The following is a 19,796-nucleotide window of genomic DNA, read 5'->3' as shown; positions in this document are numbered from 1 at the left end:
AATTCACTCCGTACAATGTACTTCTTATGTTCTTTGTTTTTCCAGTTTTAGAAGTTTTGGACTACTATTGAATGAATCCAAAACATGCATCATATCCATGTATATAAACTACTACTACGAGTAGCTTAGTACAATTACTAGTGGTATGTATATATCTTGGTTTTGATACTCTAGACTTGTTTTTCATGGATGATGTGAGGTTATTGTTGTTGCTTGCGTTTCCTTCTTCCGTAATTTTTTTCTTCTCTATTTTTTTTTTATCTATTTTTTATATATATTTTTTGGTGTGAATGAAATAGTTGTAAGAGGGGGGGTATTTATGGAGTGTGTTTGTGTTAAGGAAACACGAAATCTGGCAGCTACACTATGTGGCCGTTTCTTAAAAAGGGGGAATGGGGATTACTCTTGTGGTATGTGCTCATCGTTTACATATGAACCTAACAATATCATTCAATAAACCCAAAATCAAATTCATTTATAATATTGTGGTTTTATTAACTAAGTTTTCTTGAGACTTTATTAAAAATATTCCTCCATTAATTTAACGTGCAATAGAGTTAAGGCAAACTCGGAGGAAATCAACCAAAAGAAAAGAGAAAAAAGAGTTGTTTGTATGATTGATATGGGGTAATTACTGTATTGGTAAATACTTGTCATGAATATAACAAGTATTCATAAATAATACTCCGTATAATATTCAAGGTCAATAAGTTTAGATCATGTAAATAATAATTTTGGATAAAGAATTCAAGTAAAATAAATGCATCCCTATATATGAGAGATAGCTAACATGTCGATGTTGTCAATAAATAAATATATAAATGAATTGCAAAAGCTAGGTTAAAACGTCCAAGTATTTAGAAAACTTTTTGAAAGAATGAATTGAAGTATACTTTAAATATGTAATTTCATTGACAATATTTGATTGTATTATTCTTTCTTTAAAATATTGTGAAAATAATAAACTAAAAAATGAATCGATATGTTTGATACATAGCACAATCTTATTAAAAAAAAACAAAAAAAAACTAAAGTCAGCTTTGTATAAAATATATTTGACCAAACTTTTTATATTCAGAACTGAGAACATACTTATTTGTATGCATAACATGCTAACAAATTCCGCTTGTGTTTTAAAAGAAGAATCTTTTAAGTCTTTAGCTGCAAACGCACATTAGAAAACTCCTTACTTGAATGATTACCAAGATTTTTTTTACGAAGAATATTGACAATGACTACTTTTTTTTTTAACTAGTGTAATAGAATTAAATTTAATTACACTAGTTGTAAGAAAAAAAACTTTGATAAAATGACGTGCAAGATCATAAGGGAATAATAGATATCACATTACTATGTTATGTAACATACATCAAATAAGTCATTTCCACAACATCAATGACTTGAGTTATAAATTTTAATTACGAATTCTGACCATTGACTTGAGTAATAAACACAGCCTTCGAATCGAATATACGAAGTACTACCTCCTTTTTTTTAGACACGTTTTGATTTTAACACTATTCACATACTATTTTTGAGTGTATTTTGTATTTTATGCGTAATGAAAAATAAAGTCATGTGGGATCTTGTTAAATTCGTCACAATGTATATTTTCAAAATAGCAACTTTTATTTTATTCGTCACAATGTAAAGAACGTATATATGTATGTATATATATTTTGGTGTGTATATATATATATATATATATATATATATATATATATGTACACACACCTAAAGTATCGGTTATAAGAAATAGTGTGGACCCTAAACCCTAAAATGTCCAATTATAACAACATACCCTAAACGCCCTATTATATTATAATAACTAGTAATGGAAATATTTTTAAGAAAAAGTAACGATAAATACGAAATACATTGTATATGTTTAATACGTAAATATACTCCATTATAAAAATAATGTATTTTAATATAAATAATTAACAGTACTGAAAAAATTTTAAACACACGTCTGCATACATACTATGCATAAATTGATACATATCAAAAGTTTGTCCCTATTCTTATAAGTTGAAGACATGCAAGTACTTTTGGAAGAAACAACTTCCGTTTTATTCTTCCAATGATGTCATGATTACCCTACTTGAACTTAATTGGTCCTCTTTCTATTTTTGCCCCCTTTTTCGTTTTTTCTTTTTCTTAATAAAGTCCCTTCATCTACTTTTGACCCTTACACATCAACTCATCAGTTTTCCTTTTCCTTCAACCTCCAAAAACCCACAACAATGGCTAGCTCCGACAGCACTGCCAATTCCGGAGAAATTTTCACCCCTCCGTCTTGGATACCAAATCAAAGCAAGACAAAACCTCAAAAAATTTCTGATTTTTTGTTCTATTTTGCCGAAATTAACAAGCGAATGAACAAACACTTGGAGTTTCTTCTACATGGTAAACAGGTTGTGGTGCGAAAAATGGAAAAAGGGGAATCGAGTCGAAAAAGGAAGCGAGATGTAGGTGAAGATGTCCGTGAAGTCGAACGGTTTTTTCCTGAACCTGAATTAGATGACGATGTCGTAATAATCGGGGAACAACGGGTTTCAGATCAACAACCTCAAATTAAGGAAGACGAAGAGACTAAGGAAGACGAAGAGACTACGGAAGAGACTGATCAAGAGACTGACAATGAGAATCAGCCCGAGAACGAGAAGATCTCAAAATCTCATGAAGAAACCAGAAATGAAGAACAAGTTGCACCAGTAATGGATGCCCTAAGGGAAGACATTCCTGAAGAAGAAGAAGAAAATGAAGATGCTGGTATGGCCTCCAAGCACGACTCTATTTCTGGATACGGGAACTACTACGCAGACAGTCAGGGATCAAGTTATGACTCCGATATGTACGGCTGGAAGAGTCCTTACTGAAGCCGACAAGAATGGATTTTGGTAAGGATGGTTTTTTTTTTGGATCTCACCTTTTTGGTTAAATTACTGTTATGAACGAACCCTATTGGTAAATATGTTGTTAAGTCCGTAATTGTTTTTGTATTTCGACAATGCTAAATTAGGATCTAGATGTAATCACGTTGTTCATTGTTATGGTACATTGCTAAATCCTTTATCACTTGATCATGGTGAAATGTTATTCGTTGAATTTGAGATTATGAATGTGATTGGCAATTTTTTTGGTTTGGATTTGAGATTGTGATTGGCAAGTTGGCATATTGATATAGTCTATAGTTTTATCACTATTGATGTGAAATTGTGATCTGCAAATTTCCTCCTTTTTTTCCTTTTAGGCATTTCTGCTTGAATTTGATGGTGATCTTCATTTCGACAATGGTGTTAGATTGGCATATTTGTGGGATTGAGATTGCGTTGTTGCTGGCCGTAGTTGTGATGCAACTTTGGGTGATTTTGGTACATTAACTAGAACATGGACATGTTAGTGATGAATTTGTGGCAACTAAGTGGTGTTTGTAATTGTGACTTAAAAGGATTGCACGTAGTTATCTGAACAATTTATATTAGTGTTCGATTTAGGACCCAAGAGTTCGATATGAGGATATGTTTTAATCTTTAATTATCTATTAATTAAGGTAAAGTACGTTACGAATTAAATAGTAGATAGAAGATGACCACCAGTTTGATCAGCCCAGGCCAACAATCAATAACATTTTTCTTCATCTTCCATTTGAAGGAGATTAGGAGTAGGTAATTCAGAAATTTGCTTACCAAGATAAGTAAACTTAAACGCCTTAGATTATAATCAACACCTACAATTTGACAATTATCAAACAATAACCTTCCTAATGCAAAATCTCTCTTTATCATGTAAGAAACATCATTGGTATTTTCCTTCACTACTCTAACCTTCACAATCTTGTCATCGATATATCATCAAATTAATATCAATAATTCATACTACTATATACGTGATGTCCTAGCACCAACTAAATAACCATTATTATCAGTAACTTCCTGTAGGCTTGTTTGACAAAAGGTTTTATTACAAATTATGAAGTCAATAAAAAGAAGAATTAAATTGATTGTTGTTATTTGTGTGGTTTATTGGAGTAAGTGACTCCTAATAATTGCTTCAAAAGAAGTAAAGTGTTAAGTGTAGTTGTTTTAGCCACATGATAGAATGTCTACATTGCCCTTGATAGACATAAATTTAACGGCTATTTCACCAAATGCCATTGAGTAATTTCGAAATTCACCAAATGCCATCGAACTTTTCAAAATTCACCAAATGCCACCGAGTTTTAACAAAATTCACCGAGTGCCATTAATGACTGATAGCCGTTAGTTGACCGTTAGTGGACCCCACCACTTGCCACGTGTCACTTTATGATTGGTCCGTTTTAAAAAAAAAATTTAAAAAAAAAACAAAAAAAAATTAAAAATTAAAAAAAAAAAAACAGAAACCTTGAACCACCCCAGCCACCACCACGAAACCCTGCTCCTCCCCTTATATTGCCGGAAAACGGCCGGCCACCTTCGTAACCAACAAAAATCGGCCGGCCGACCCTATAGCACCTCACCTGATCCACCGCCGACCCCCAAAACCACCCACACAGCCAGCCTCGACCCCAAAAACCGTCGCCGAGATCTCCACCAATCTCGCACCATTCGCATCAATGGCCATAAACTCCTCCACCAATCTTGATGGGGAAGGGGATGGGTTTTGGGTTGCCGGAAATCGGAGAGGGAAAAGGAGGGTGGGGTTTTGGGGTGCCGGTGCTAGCCCTGGCGGCAGGGGTGGTGGTGGCTAGGGTTTTGGGGTGGGTAGTCAGGGAGGAGGTGGTGGTGGCTAGGGTTTTGGGGTGGGCAGTCACGGAGGAGGTGGTGGCTGCCACCTCTTAATTCTTTTTTTTTTTTTTTTGTAATTTTTTTTTAATTATTTTTTTACTATTTTTAAAAGTTTTTAATTTTTATTTTTGTTATTTTTTTTAATTTTTTTAAAATATATATTTTTTTAAAACGGACCAATCAGAAGGTGACACGTGGCAAATGGTGGGGTCTAACTAACGGTCAACTAACGGAAATGGCATTTGGTGAATTTTGTAAATTTAACTCTTTCATACGGGCCGGGTCCCGAGACACGGGAGAAAGTATGCTACTTTCGGGTACCCGAATACCCGGTTACAAAAATACGTAAATAAACCAATCTTACTGAAACTGAACTGCCTTGTTTTAAATTTTTACTAGGCCCAGCCGCCCAGCCCAATTACTACTCACCACTCACTAAGACAGTTAGACTATATTACATAATAGGCCCATATAACTTTGTGAATAACACCAGGAGTCCAAGACTACTATAATGTAGGTCATTACAGATGAATAAGTCCAAACTCAACAAATAACAATTATTCCTTTCAATATAACTTCTATTAAATTACATACATTACAAAAGAACGTACACTAACAGAATTTGGAGGTGCTCCCTAAACATAGCTTCCGCCGTTTGCCTTGATGTGGAAAAGACTTTGGCGGTGCTCCCCGCCTCTGCTTCATTTTTTCCATATGCCCAGGAGGCTTAACATATTCATGGACAACAACCAACCAGACATAAATAATTAAACAGTTCGTCAAATCAAATACTTCGATTCAGCTCGTCAGCGCATATATAAATACTCTACCTTAGTAGTAAAAGATGGCCCATTACTATCTCTTGCTTCCCTCGGATGGGTCTCCCCATATGCTACATCTAGAGTATACTCAAACAAAAAACAAGGCGTAAAAGATATTAGCAACACTCAACAACAACTAAATCCCAGCAAACACATACAACATTGGCTCTCAGTTATTTTCACTTACCCCCAGCTGACCAAAATCAACTCCTACGGCAAATCGATCCTCTTTTGCTGCGACACTGATGTCATAGGATTCCCACACCTTAATTCGTGGGAATTCACCCCATTTCACAGGAAACTGGTTTAACTTGTCCAAATAAAACAGCTGCATTAGACCAACTTTAGTTACAATTTCATACAACAAAACTAATATAGTGCATACGGCATGGTTTGCAAAATAAAATAGCTTACCAATACAAAAAAGGTACAACCCCCACAACCCCCGACAACCCCAGTAGAGTAAAAGCGACGTGCAAACCTATTCACACTATCCATCAACTTATTCAACACTAGATCACACCAATTGTATGACGCAGCATTCATAGCACAGGTAAGCACGGGGATCAAATCACAACCCAGCCTCGGTGATTGCGTAGGACATAACACCATCTCCAATGACAACAACAAGAACAACATCTTAAACTCCTCCTCTTCATCAGCCTGCCACTCACCCTCCACCCTTTCCATCATTATTGAATTAACTGGGATGCCAACAGAGGTATACACACGACCTGCATACTTACGCGAATTTGTCTTGGCTGGATGACCGTATTTTTGTACGATTCTATTCACCTTTTCTTTCATCTCAAACGACATCGCTTTTCCAGTTGGAACACTAAAACCCCCATTTGGAATACCTAAAACCCAATGCACCTGATTGGCAGAGAACCTAAACTCATTACCATCCGGAGCAATTAGAAGCCTATTCAAAGGATCAATACGTGTCATTAACCAATCCCCCAATTGCCGGGGTAAATGAATTTCAGTTGGAACATTCAACAACCCACCAAATCCCATTTCATTAACCCAACGAGTTCTCCTCTCATCAAAAGTGCGGCATATTCTAGAAAAGGTTTGAATACGACAACTCATATTGGGGGGCTGCAAATTAAAGGAAACATATAAGACAAACAAAACACACATAAACAACCAGGTCTCCAAATATAACCAACAACAACGTAACATACCCATCCAAATACTTCCCCTTGTTGCTTGATAACCTCACCCATTGCCTTGACACTACCTCCAACACTAATACTATCATCCTACACAACAACTTCACCCTTTAAATAACATATTCATTTGCATCATCTGTTTTTCATATACCAAAAAATATCAACATCCTTACCTTAAACAATTCAGTTGACATTTGTTTCCTTTGAAAATTTCGCTTTCGGTTCATACTCTGTACAATTCACAAAATCCAAACATTATATCTACAACCCAACTTTCCCACAAAACCAACATTGGTAACATTCACAATGGAATATGACCACAACAGCAAAATTATCTACATTACCATTCTTACCAATCCACATCCATCATCAGTTTAGCACATTGTTACCAATATTTGATAAACACACTACCTATGGAGGACATATAGGGTATAAGCAAAATATAACAACATACTAATGAGAAGTTTTGCCACAACTAAAAACATACGAAACTCATTCATTCGAGATCATTTAAACAAAGTTGTAAAGGGAAACCTACATTTATACGTCATCTGGGTTCATACGAATTGAAATGCAACTAATAGTTACAGCCACACAACGCCATCTGCATGCGACACTAACAATACTATTAACATAACGCCAATGGAACGCAACAATAACAATTAAGGTTTTACAGTTCACATATATTCAATTGAATTCAAAATATACAATAAATTCCTAATAATTAACATAATTCATACAACAAACTCTGAAGCAATTCAGCAATTTCATCGCGCTAACAAAATTGATTTACCTCTATCGTGCTTCCTCAATTGATGTATTGTAGTTGCTAATTTTCAATTGCTATAACACAATCATCAATTGCGCAGACCTTCTGCATTATGCAACAAGTATATCACGGTTCCAGTAGGTTCACAAGTGCTCTTTTGTTGCCGTCCCATTCGCGAACATACATCTCTCTCTCTCTCTCTCTCTAAGCATTTTCTCCCTCTGTTAAAGTCTAGGGTTTCAATTAACGGTAGTTTGGAGACCGTTAGTCAAGCTATTGACTGCTATGTAACGGCTCACAACTTTCAAATATAAAGTTTCACGGAAATGTCTATATTGCCCCCGAAATAAACAAAAATTGTTTCTCCCTGAGATTAACTTGTATTTACCGTTTTCATTTCTCAGCCATTTTTTTTTTTTACTTTTCACCATTTCCATGGATGTGATCCTCTGAGGTAAAACATGAAAAATCCTTTGAGGTTAATGGTGGAAATGGCGAGGACGGTGGGTTGGAGGAATTCAGCGAGCCATAAGGTGAAGGTTACAAATGGGTTATCAAAAAATCTCATTTCTTCTGATGTCGACCTCAATCTTCTTCCCGATTCTCAAAAACCTTAAAAAATTTCTCTGATTTCGTACAAGGTATCTTCAATTTCGCAATTGTCTTCTTTTAATTTGATTTCACTCTCTTAGGGTTTGATACTTGTTGGAAATGATGTAATTAGGACTAATTTCCGAAATTGATTTCGTTTGAATTTAAGTATAAGGTAATGGTGGGGTTTAGTCAAGTTTCTGCTAAAAGCTCAAATCCGCCTTTAGGGGCTTCTTTTAATGGAATCTTACGTTACTAGTGAATGTTGTTGTTCATGTGTTTTACCAACCAGATTAAAAATCTAAACGCAATAAATCAGCAAAATGAGCACAACGTGCACACACTCTAATGTTCAATTAAGTATTTTATGCTTCGATTCTACTAGTGAATGTTGTTGATCATGTATAAATCTTTTTTTTGGGGTACTAGTTAATTTTGGATGCAAAAAATGTGAACATGAAAATGTTAGTACAGGGCATTGTTAGCATATATCTCAGTGGTACATTTTTATTAGTTTTATTATTAACAATGTTAATGTTACCATTATTTATGTCAGTGGTACCCTTTTGTATGTCAGTGGTACCCTTGGATAATGATGTGTAGTGTAATCCTATAATATTAAGAAGGGAAAATCCATCTATAAATCTACCTAATAGTTGCTTTTAGTTCTAAGCCTGATTTTTTTTTTATTATTTTTTTATTTTTTATTAATATAGCTAGATTATAGTATCAATGAAATGATAGGAGGATTTTATATTTAGTGGGTTTTGAATAATTATTTACAAGTATGAAATACTTGTATTTTATTTTTTAAATGTTACATGAAGATGAAATTTATTTTTTGAAATAATTATATATAATAAAATAATATTACTTTGTAATTTATTTTTAAATATATTGAATTGTGCAGTTAAAAAAGAAAGAGAGACTGCAATTATATATGTTGTCTCAGTTTTTTAATAGAAAATAATAAAAATAAAACTTCATAATTACTCATTATAGCTTTTTTCATACAAAAGGGTACCATCAAATCACAGAAGAGTACCACTAACTTACATAAGGATACCACTGGTATTATATTTGATTCTAACTATTATTCAAAATACAAGAGCAAATGGTAGATAAGAATAAGTACCCTTTAATGTCACAATGATATCACTACATTTTGAAAGGGTTCCACTATAATATTGTAGGGTAAAACTAAAACACGGACATCATTGATCAAAATAAAAGTACACTTGACATCCATGAGGGTACCATGGGCACCTACTAGGGTACCACCACAACCCTAAATTCTATTAAAAAAATATTTTAGGGTCTTTATTAAATGACTATAATTCAAATAACAACAACGTACACACACTTTAATGCACAAATAAGAATTTGTATGCTATCATAAAATTTAATGATTTTTCTTTCATGGTAAAGTAAAAAAGTACAAAAGTAATTACATCAAAAAGTAGAAGTTATTTAATCAGAAAGAGCCACGAGAGTGGGTGATGATGAGAATCGATCTGAATCGGAAGACAAATTTTAACCACTTGAACTATCTATCTCTCTCTTTCTCTCTATAAGTAGAATTTGTAAATGTAAGTGAACACTATACAATTGTATACGTTATAATTGTGAACGTTATATATATGCCAAGGTTGTTATTACAAATATAAGTCACTACATTATATGAAAGACCGATCGGACTATATTAGATTAGAGTTAATCCAACTTATTTATGATTCGCTCAACTTTCCAATGATACGAACCAAGAAGACTTCAACGATACAAACAAAGTGTCCGTGGTTATCTTGAGTTTTTTTGGACAATTCTGTGAACTTGATGATGTTAAATGCAGCTTCAAGAAGGCTATGTATATTATCTATGTGTAATGAACTTGATCATGACCCTTTATTGTTTCATTGGAACACTACATTATTTTAGTGGAACCTTTCATTGTACAAGTATAACCCTGCAAACATAATCGAAAAGTTGTACCCTTCATTGTTTCAATGGAACCCTACATTTTTTTAGAGGAACCCTACAATGTTTTAGTGGATCCCTTCATTATGTGAGTGTAACCCTGCAATTCACCCTATAGAGTCATACCCTTACTTGTTTCAGTGGAACCCTACAACGTTTAAGTGGAACCTTATAATGTTTAAGTGGAATCCTAAAATGTTCAGTGAAACGTTTTCCTTGTGCACATATGCCAATCAAAACTTTGACTGAAAATATCTTTAATTATCAATAAATAAAAATTATAACAATTAGACGATTCCATTAAGTACCTACACGACCATTTTATTCTTATGTATAATCACAAACATTAGTCAAGGTGAATTAGATGAATAGTGCAAAAAGTCAAAACACTTCATTTATTCAAACACGGAGGGAGCAAAAAAAAAACTGTCAAGATCACTTCCTTGGAAAATCACTTTAACTAATTATGCAGTATTCAATCACTATTTTTGACTTACTTTTTTGCCTAGAACAAAATGAATAAATGTCATTTGATTACTCATAAATGTCACGATTTATTTATGCTATATATCATTTGATTACTCATAAATGGCACAATTTATTTATGTAATACATTATTTGATTACTCATTATAGCTTTTTTCATACATAAGGGTACCATTAAATCACAGAAGGGTACCACTGATATTATATCTGATTCAACTATTATTCAAAATACAAGAGCAAATGGTAGATAAGAACTAAGTACCCTTTAATGTCACAATGGTATCACTGCATATTAAAAGGGTTCCATTATAATATCGTAGGGTACAGTACAACTGAAACACATACATCATCGAGTAAAACAAAAGTACAATTGGCATCCACGAGGGTACCTTTGGGACCTATTAGGGTACCACCACAGCCGTAAATTCCTAAAAAAAAAAACTAATTTAGGGTCTTATGTTAAATCACAAAGTTGAAAAGTGAAATGGGGCAAAAAAATATAGGGACATAGGAAATATGAAGGAACCGATTGGACTATAATAGATTACCCAACTTATTTATGATATAACACTTAATAACTTACTACAATTTATTCAACTTGTCAACGATACAAACCAAGTAGAATCAACAGATGTTTAGAGCATTTTTTAAAAAATATGAACCAATTACAAATATCCCAATTTTAGTCATTTAAACAATATAACTGCACCGTTAGCCTCCATACATTACAAATTAAATTTAACATGCATACCCCATTCTTAGAATCAAAAACCACTAATAGGTAGATTTATAGATATATTTTCCCTTATTAATGTTGTAGGGTTACATTCCACATTATTATCCAAAGGTAACAGTGAAATACAAAAGAGTACGACCGACATACATAAGGGTACCATAGCAAAAAATACGAAAACGCTACGATTTTTTCAGCAGAACCGTAGCCTTTTCTATATTTTTTATTTAAAATGAAATGAAGCCTGTCAACCTATATAGTATATTCTGCAATTTCTTCCTTAAATTGATACTTAAAGACTTACAAAATTATAAAATTAGAAATATTCTTTAATAAATATCAATAAACTGCAATATTACACTTCGATCTAAAAAAAAAAATTACAATTTTCCAAAACAAAAAAAAAAAAAAAAATCAATTACAATTCCAAAGTGTAATAATATCAGTACATGTATCTACATTAAAATCAATCATTCCATCTTCCAAGAACAAAAAAACAAGATATCTATTTCTCAAAAATGCTAACTTGAATATATACTTAAAACCGGACTTGTCTGTCACTTCAGAATAGCAAAGAATACTTGAAAACTCATCATCATTATCTTTCCATTCTTTCTTCTTTTTACGAACTTGTAACAACTTAGCAATGGCATCAAAGCTAGCTTCCGCTTGATCAGTCAACCTTTCCTCCAGTTTGTTTATATCTTCTTCACCCATGTTTTACGATACGCACAAAATATGTGCACAAAACAAAGCAAGAAACCAGAGTATAGCAGTAGCAAGGATGCAATTTATATGAGCAAAGCACTCTTAAAACACCCTAAACCACACATGAATATACCAGCAAAAATCGCAGCACAACTCTAAGAAAAATGAACTAAAACAGAAGCATATACCAAATCGAACCACAATTGACCAGTTTTCAGAAGACAACCCAGTTTAGCAAACAAACTCAAAAAAACCTGAAATTTAACAGCCAAAGAGTAGACAAAAAATCACCCAAATTCAAAAAAAGAATCACCTGAAAAGAGTTTGCAACAAAGGAGAATGAGCCCAGAGAAGTCAGACCTTCAAACTGTTCCAACGAGAACAAAGTGATTTAAAAAACGAATTGTGTCTCTTTCCTTGAAATCTGATCAGTGTCCATCACTAAGCTAAATATCAAATAGCTAATAATTCATGAAATCAAACACAAAATATTTGCATAACTAAACAAACATAACTAGCCAAATAAATAGACAAGGGAAACGAAAGAAGCAATGATTCAATACAGGTAAGTTCATATGAAAACAAGTTTAAACTTAAACAAACAATAGATGATAAACCATTACTAGAGGAAAGACCAATAACATCATGAACAAGATATAAAGACAACGAACCACCAACATAGATATAAGGAGAAATAATTACAGGCCCCAAAGTCTTTCATAAAGTTCTCGATCTTTTTCCCCAACCAACAATTATTTGTCGGCCAAACACCACTCAATTTAATCTAAAATTGGAAAATTAGATCATCGGGCAACGAATAACATGGATAAAACATATGACAAAAGGTTGAACTCTACAAAATTCAGCCATTCTTGTGAAAAAATGCACATAGTAGGAGCAAGAACTAATAAACGAGGTTTTACCAAATTGTCAAAACTCAAAACCACCAGAGAAATCAGGTTCCAACAACTTATCATGACAAGTAACAAAGATATTAGTAGCAGCCATAATAGATGTCTTGCACAAAGCACTTCTTGGATTCTTCATAGCCTTCACCAACACCACAACAACCGGTTCCCTAAATTCCCAATATATACATTATAATACTATTTTAAGAAACAGATTCAGCAATTACCATGAATTAATAAGTAAAATTAAAATTCAGAAACTTACAACAACGGGAGCAAAAGAGTAGAGTGATAACTAGCCAATCTCCTAGTATCATTTAAAGATTCATAAACCTTAATCAAATCCTCTGATTTCAAACCTTAAGTAAACCTCCAAGCTATATGTCCTTTCGTTTCTCGATAGCCAAGCTCCTATTTTATATGTGAGATCACGAGAACCTTCAAGGAAAAAAAGTGCCACTGAAAAATAAGGTGACCATTGCAATCAATAATACTAGGTGACCAATAATTCAAAGATGCCTTCACAAAAATTATTCAGATTCACAAATTCAAATAGAGCAGACCTTGCCTTCGGCTTGCTCAAGTCTATCACAAACAGCTTTCATTGCAGGCAAGAAATCCTTAACATGCACATCATCTTGGCCACATTCTTCAAGGTCAGCACCACTGAGATTTTTTCTCCAAGGTTTTCTTCCAAATTCCTATATCACAGCTTTTCACAAATTCAGGTACTGTGAACATCATATTGCACACAGATTCAATTTCAATTAAATCACTCCAAAACCAAAACAAGCTCAATTAAATCAAAAAAGGGGGACACAGTTGTTCATCCGGATTATTATTCACAATAATTAAATCAAACAAAGTTAAATGACCTTTCAAATAATTAAAATTTGGGAGAATTCTTTCAAGAAGCTCAATTAAATCAAACAAAATTGAGCTTAAAGTTACCTACCATTGTTTCAGTAATAAAATATAAAGTTGCAAGAAGTTAACACCTAAAGCCCCGTCTTATACCCAAATACATTGCCATTATAAAAACCCTAACTCACAATTTAGGGAAAATTATAAATTGCCGTTACAATAGTCAAATTGTATATAATTCTTATACCCTAATATTGTTTTGTGATAAAAATACACTGCAAAGACCCAACTTCATCCCAATTATAGAAACCCTAACTCACAATTTGGGGAAAATTGTAATTGGCGTTAGAATCATCAAATTGTATATAATTCTTAAGCTCTAATACTGATTTGAGATAAAAATAAATAAATAAATAAATATACCACAAGCCCCGCCTTAAACCCTAATACATCCGCAGTATAAAAACCCTAACTCAATTTGTGGAAAATGATACAGTACTTCTACCCTAAAATTGTTTGATTAATTTGGGGAAAAATTATAGATTTAAAAAGAATTTACTTACTTTCTTTAAATTCTTCACTATTCCTCGCCTACACTGCTTCGTTTCTCCACGCGCCAAAACCAGCCACCCAGCTACAATCCAACGACGCACGAACCGACCGGCGATGGTGATAAACTACTTTAGAAAGATGGTGACGATAGAGGAAAGATTGAGAGACAGAGATAGAAAAACTAGGAAAATTTGCCAAAGTGAGTCGAAGAGGGAAACAATTTCCCAAGGTAGACGCGTGGCAAAACTATTTACCAAACTAAGCTTTCAGGGTAAAACGCCAATGAGGCTGGCGTTTTTACCCTGACAATTTAATTTTTTTAATTTTCAGTCAAGGCAAAAACGCCATCCAGGGTGGTGTTTTTACCCTGACTGAATTTTCTTAAAAAAAATTTACCCAAGGTAAAAACGCCACCATGGTTGGCGTTTTACTCCTCCCCATAAAGCGCCAGCCTGGTTGACGTTTTTATCTGCAACACTCAGCACAAACACAGCAACAGCAGCAACAACAACAGCAGTTACAACAACAATAGCAACAACCATAGCCACAGCAGCAACAACCACAACAGCAGCAACAACAACAGCAGGTACAACAACAATAGCAACAACCACAGACACAGCAGCAACAACAACAGCAACTACAACAACAACATCAACAACCACGGCAACAACAACAGCAGCTACAACAACAACAGCAACAACCAAAGCCACAGCAACAACAACAGCAACAATCAAAACAACAGCAGCAACAATGACAACCACAACAATAGAAGAGCAACAACCACAACAACTACAACCATAACAACAACAACCATAACAACATCAGCAACATTAACAACGCCATCAACAACAACAACAACAACAAGCAGTACAATGAAAAGAATGAATACGTATGGTGAAGTTGATAATGTACAGAAAATCAACTAAAAAGGTCAGTAAAATTGATAATATTTGTTTGGATATAATGTACTAGAGAATCTGATTACAACAAACTAACAGAAGAAGTTCTAAGACGGTGTGAACGGCGGTGTGATTGGTCCCGACCCTGGATAAGGTGGCCATGACCATGTCTCTATAAGCTACTCACAGTCATTGCCTGAATTTCATCCAACTGTGGTATGGTGGGATATGATATGCTCAAGACTTCCACTGCGTCATGTATAGCAAGCATATCAAACGCCTACATTAGTCAACAATAAGTCAATTTAATAATACAACAAATTATAAATAGGAAAAAAAAAATTGACACCAAAAACTCACATATCCACTGATGTCTCCAAAAGCTGGCTGGTAATGCGTTGAGGGTGGGGTGTAGTTAGGGTTGATGAAGCGTCGGGTAATTTTCCTGTACCATACCATGTATGGACCGTGATACTCCATCACGCCTTGGAAAGGCGCACCATCCGCGACGTGCTGCAACCGCTGGTCCTACATGTCAATGAAAGGGGCATGCTGAACTGCCCAGTTCACGTCCCCCTTTCCTCGTCGATCTGTCCTGTGCAACTGGACACTAGTGTTACACGAGGCAGGGACGGCCTGACAAAGGCCGAGCTGTCGCATGACCCTATCGGGGAGGTGAGCCTCCACTACCTCAAAACAGATGAGAACTGTCATGACACGCCACTCCATCTGATGATCACGAAGGTATTGAGGCATGGCATTGACTAGGTCAGGGACATACGGATCCCACGTCATCTGCATTAACAAGCTGTCGTTAACATCATAATTAACTTATTAAAACAATGGACGGGGTGTTAAATTAGATTTTAAAGTGAACTATCACCTGAGACTCGCTCAGTCTGTCGAATGCATCTCTGTAATACGGCAGACCCCTCGTTGCATGCACACGAGTAAGTCTCCGCACCAGCCACCTAATTACATGTATAATAATAGTGTTCATGAGAAATTAATAGCAAATTAAAACCATATGTGAAATCTTAACAATAAGTCATACATACCGGCAACCGTATGCCAAGTCTGGTGGAGGGAGTGGCGGCGCCTCATATGCATGCTCTTGATCGTCTTCCTCCTTCTAGCGTCGACGACTAGCAGGCTTAGCTGGCCTACCAACGTGGATGTGCTCCCAAGCCCATAATTGTAATAAACAAACACAAGTTAAGTCTAGCCACCGTTAAGTACGTAATAGGTAGAAAATGGTATGAAAGTAAAGGGCTACCTGAAGCACAATCAAGGGACCGCCGATCTCCCATCTACCTCGCTGGGATGCTCTGCAAAGATGTCGATACAAGGTTGTCAGAAACGCACTACCCCAGCTGTAGTCACGTATACCCTCCCACTTGTTCTCTAACACCCGTAGGTAGATCAACTATATGTGACTACCACTCTTGTTACTAAACAATGATCCTATCAACATGAACAGGTACGCTCGAGCGTATCTCTAGACGACCCCATCATCAGCATCAGGAGGCAACTCCCCAAATGTCTCTCGTAACGCCCTTTGCCTCTAATATCAGTGGCCTCAAGCCTCACCCCTAACATTCTCTCAACAAGGCCACGAGGGTCCTGTATAATGGGCCCTGTAACTACCCTACCATGTATTGGGAGCCGTGTAAGTATCGCCACATCTCGGAGCGTGACGGTGGCCTCCCCAACTGGTAGATGGAAGGAGTGAGTCTCCTGTCTCCATCTCTCAACGAGCGCAATAATTGGCGCTCGATCTATCGGTGTGAAGGCCATCCTGTGAAATCCGCCGAAAACCACAAAATCGATGTATTGTAGCACACGCAGGTCGACGACCCAATCTTCCACCGTGGTGCCTGCAAAGCAAGCACCGTGCTGGATCACCCTGTACAACAACATAAAATACATTGTTGGATCAGTTAACAAAAAAAATGCCAAAACATTAAATATTTGGTAGATGAAAACTTACTGTCTGCTCCCATATGTCACGACTCCGATGGGTGTCTTGAAGTGTCAGGATAGAAGGGTCAGCTGGTCCTGGGTCATGTCGTGGCGGCCACTGCTCCTGTCCCTCCATGATCTCTGTTCAGTGCACAATGTAAAACTAGAAGTCAGCTACATCCTAATTGCAAACATACACACAACATGGTATTAAAATAAGACATAAACTAAGATCACTACCGGTCACCGCCCGTTCGAAACGGACAAGATCTCTTATTGTGTCCTTCCTGACTACAACAACTACATTTGCTTGGTGGACGGTTAGTCTCATCCATTTCATTTCGTATACGCTTCGACTTTGGCCGACCACATCCTCGGACCATGCTCTCATCAGGAATGATTTTAGGCCCTCTGTATGTCCTCCATGTCGTCTCACAAGGAATAGGCCAGAACTGTGGGGCATAAGTATTCGCATATGCCTCTGATTGTAGGAAACTGTCCACCCATGGTTCCTGAGAAACTGAATACTTAAGACACACGGCTAGAACATGAGAACACGGTAGGTGAAATATCATCGGCTTGTTGCGTGTACATGTTCTCAAATTGAAGTTAATGGTATGCTTATGAACCCCTTTTCTGCCTATCCTCTCTCCCCGGTGTGTATGTACTTGGTATATACCAAGTTGACGGCTATAAACATCCACTGTATGGTATTTTTCCTTTCTGTTATTCTTCTCCAAAATGGCAGTGACCTAAGGTGAGTATGCATATCTGTCGGCACGCCTAGCAAGTGAACTATCCCTTCTTGTGTTAAAGTACTTGTTAACTCTGTGGAAAGTTAACTCGACAAGGGACATGATCGGCAGAAAACGAGCTCCCTTCAACACATTGTTAAATGTTTCTAAGAAATTTGCAGTACATATACCATACCTACGACTAGCGTCATGAAACAAGGACCACCTATGAAATGGTACATCCATAATGTACTCTAGGGACTTGACACAAGATTTGCCGATAGAACGCATATCTTCCTCAAATTTTTTTTCTCGGCGTTGGTAAGCAACAACCTTGAACCTATCTCTCATGTTGTTGTTCTTCACATGAGTCCTCAAGTTAGAGGCCATGTGTCGAACGCAAAACCTGTGAACGGCCCGTGGCTCATGAAATCCAACATCCGGGTTACTCATTGCAGCAATAATTGCACCATGTCGGTTAGATATAACACATAGGCCCTCTCGACCAGTAACATGAACCCGAATGCAGCTGAGAAACCACGACCAACTGGAGGTGTTTTCCCCTTCAACTATTGCAAATGCTAGAGGAAATACCTGAAAATTAGCATCAACACTTGTAGCAACCAAAAGTGTGCCTTTATATTTCCCATACAAGTGTGTCCCATCGATAGACAAAACAGGCATGCAATGTTTGAACCTATCGATGCAAGGCTTGAAGGCCCAAAACACTCGTTCAAACACCTCCATGTTGCTGTAATAAACGCCTTCAACAATAGCTTTGTATTTCCATAAAAATACGGTGCCCGGATTTGACTCTTGGAGGGCTTGCATGAATGAAGGAAGTTTGTTGTAAGAACTCTCCCAATCCCCAAAAATTTTCGCAATAGCTTTCTGTTTGGCATACCACGCTCTTCGATAAGGATGTCGAATTGAAATTTGTTGGAGATGAGATGTTGTATGAATTCAACTCTCAAACATGGATCTTTCTACACAAATGACTTCACATAGTCACATATTATGGAGGAGTCCAAGTGTCGGTGATCGCTGGGCGGAACTTCATTCACGCAGTTCTCACGATGTGGGCCCTTATAAGACACAATCTTAAAGGCATGTGTGGTCAGATTTGTTTTTGTACCATGTAGCGACCAACCACACTCCCTCTTGCATTTAAGATGAAGAACATTCTCATTCGACGTCACCGTGGTGTAGAACTGATTCTGTTCTATGGAATACAATTTCACCATTTCCTGCAGCACTTTCTTACTGTCGAAAATCATGCCCTTCTCAAATTCTCCCCCGACAACAAACAAAGTTTGGCTCCCCGAATTAGCCCAATACATGTCCACCTCATAGTTCTCGTTTATTTGAGTGAACCAAGGCAATGGAGTTCTAGCAACAACATCATGAACAGACAACTCATTGTTTATAATATCTTCCTCATCTCCGCCTTCACCCTCCTCGTTTGTATCATCATACATATCAAGAACAGACAATTCATTGTTTACAACAGGTTCAACATTCACCAAAGTTTGAAACGGTGTTGCTTGAACATGTTCTTGCGTAGTAGAGTAACTTTGCAACTGCATCGGTGATGAAATGTCATTGTTTGAGGTAGATGGACCAGGTTGCTGCAACATTGACACCGACGCCCCTTCATATACAGGTGCAGTAAAATGTGAACTGAATGGAATGTCAAATTGATCGTCGTGTAACATTCTACTGAAAGATCCCATTCCATATTCAGATGACGGAATGTTATATGAGGGCATTTGTAACGAGCTTGCATTGTATGAGGAAAGAAATGTAGGTTGTTGCTCTATCAAGCGAATAGTCTGGATGGCGTTTT

The 19,796-nt window shown here is 36.2% G+C and overlaps 2 protein-coding genes and 2 long non-coding RNA genes across 6 annotated transcripts; 1 reads left to right on the top strand and 3 right to left on the bottom strand.

Annotated features, from left to right (window-relative positions):
* The first annotated feature begins 2,246 nt into the window (after nucleotides 1-2,246).
* On the top strand, nucleotides 2,247-2,882 carry LOC110712098. Its single transcript, XM_021890517.1, has one exon. The coding sequence runs from the start codon at nucleotides 2,247-2,249 to the stop codon at nucleotides 2,880-2,882; it is 636 nt and encodes a 211-aa protein (XP_021746209.1).
* An 8,599-nt stretch (nucleotides 2,883-11,481) lies between these two features.
* On the bottom strand, nucleotides 11,482-14,572 carry LOC110711992. 3 transcript variants are annotated; one of them, XR_002509478.1, is made up of 3 exons: nucleotides 14,367-14,572; nucleotides 13,205-13,640; nucleotides 11,482-13,109 (listed from the first exon to the last, which is right to left on the bottom strand). It is a non-coding gene; the product is annotated as an uncharacterized LOC110711992 (long non-coding RNA). The 3 variants fall into 3 exon arrangements; XR_002509477.1 differs by having other exon boundaries at nucleotides 11,483-13,398; nucleotides 13,503-13,640; XR_002509476.1 differs by having other exon boundaries at nucleotides 11,484-13,377; nucleotides 13,503-13,640; nucleotides 14,367-14,570.
* Nucleotides 14,573-15,264: 692 nt separating this feature from the next.
* Nucleotides 15,265-17,126, bottom strand: LOC110712000. Its single transcript, XR_002509483.1, has 4 exons — nucleotides 16,313-17,126; nucleotides 16,138-16,225; nucleotides 15,615-16,049; nucleotides 15,265-15,534 (listed from the first exon to the last, which is right to left on the bottom strand). It is a non-coding gene; the product is annotated as an uncharacterized LOC110712000 (long non-coding RNA).
* An 842-nt stretch (nucleotides 17,127-17,968) lies between these two features.
* LOC110712097 lies at nucleotides 17,969-18,697 on the bottom strand. Its single transcript, XM_021890516.1, has one exon. It carries the CDS (start codon nucleotides 18,695-18,697, stop codon nucleotides 17,969-17,971), a length of 729 nt encoding a protein of 242 aa, XP_021746208.1.
* Between the last annotated feature and the right edge of the window lie 1,099 nt (nucleotides 18,698-19,796).

Source organism: Chenopodium quinoa, unplaced genomic scaffold (genome assembly GCF_001683475.1).
Source record: "Chenopodium quinoa cultivar QQ74 unplaced genomic scaffold, ASM168347v1, whole genome shotgun sequence".
NCBI classification, from domain to species: Eukaryota; Viridiplantae; Streptophyta; class Magnoliopsida; order Caryophyllales; family Amaranthaceae; genus Chenopodium; species Chenopodium quinoa.
This window is presented reverse-complemented; position numbering and strand designations above follow the sequence as displayed.

Bases quoted from the DNA above. Each gene is read 5' to 3' on its own strand.
- LOC110712097 (XM_021890516.1), bottom strand. From the start codon at position 18,697: ATGGAGGTGTTTGAACGAGTGTTTTGGGCCTTCAAGCCTTGCATCGAT.
- LOC110712098 (XM_021890517.1), top strand. From the start codon at position 2,247: ATGGCTAGCTCCGACAGCACTGCCAATTCCGGAGAAATTTTCACCCCT.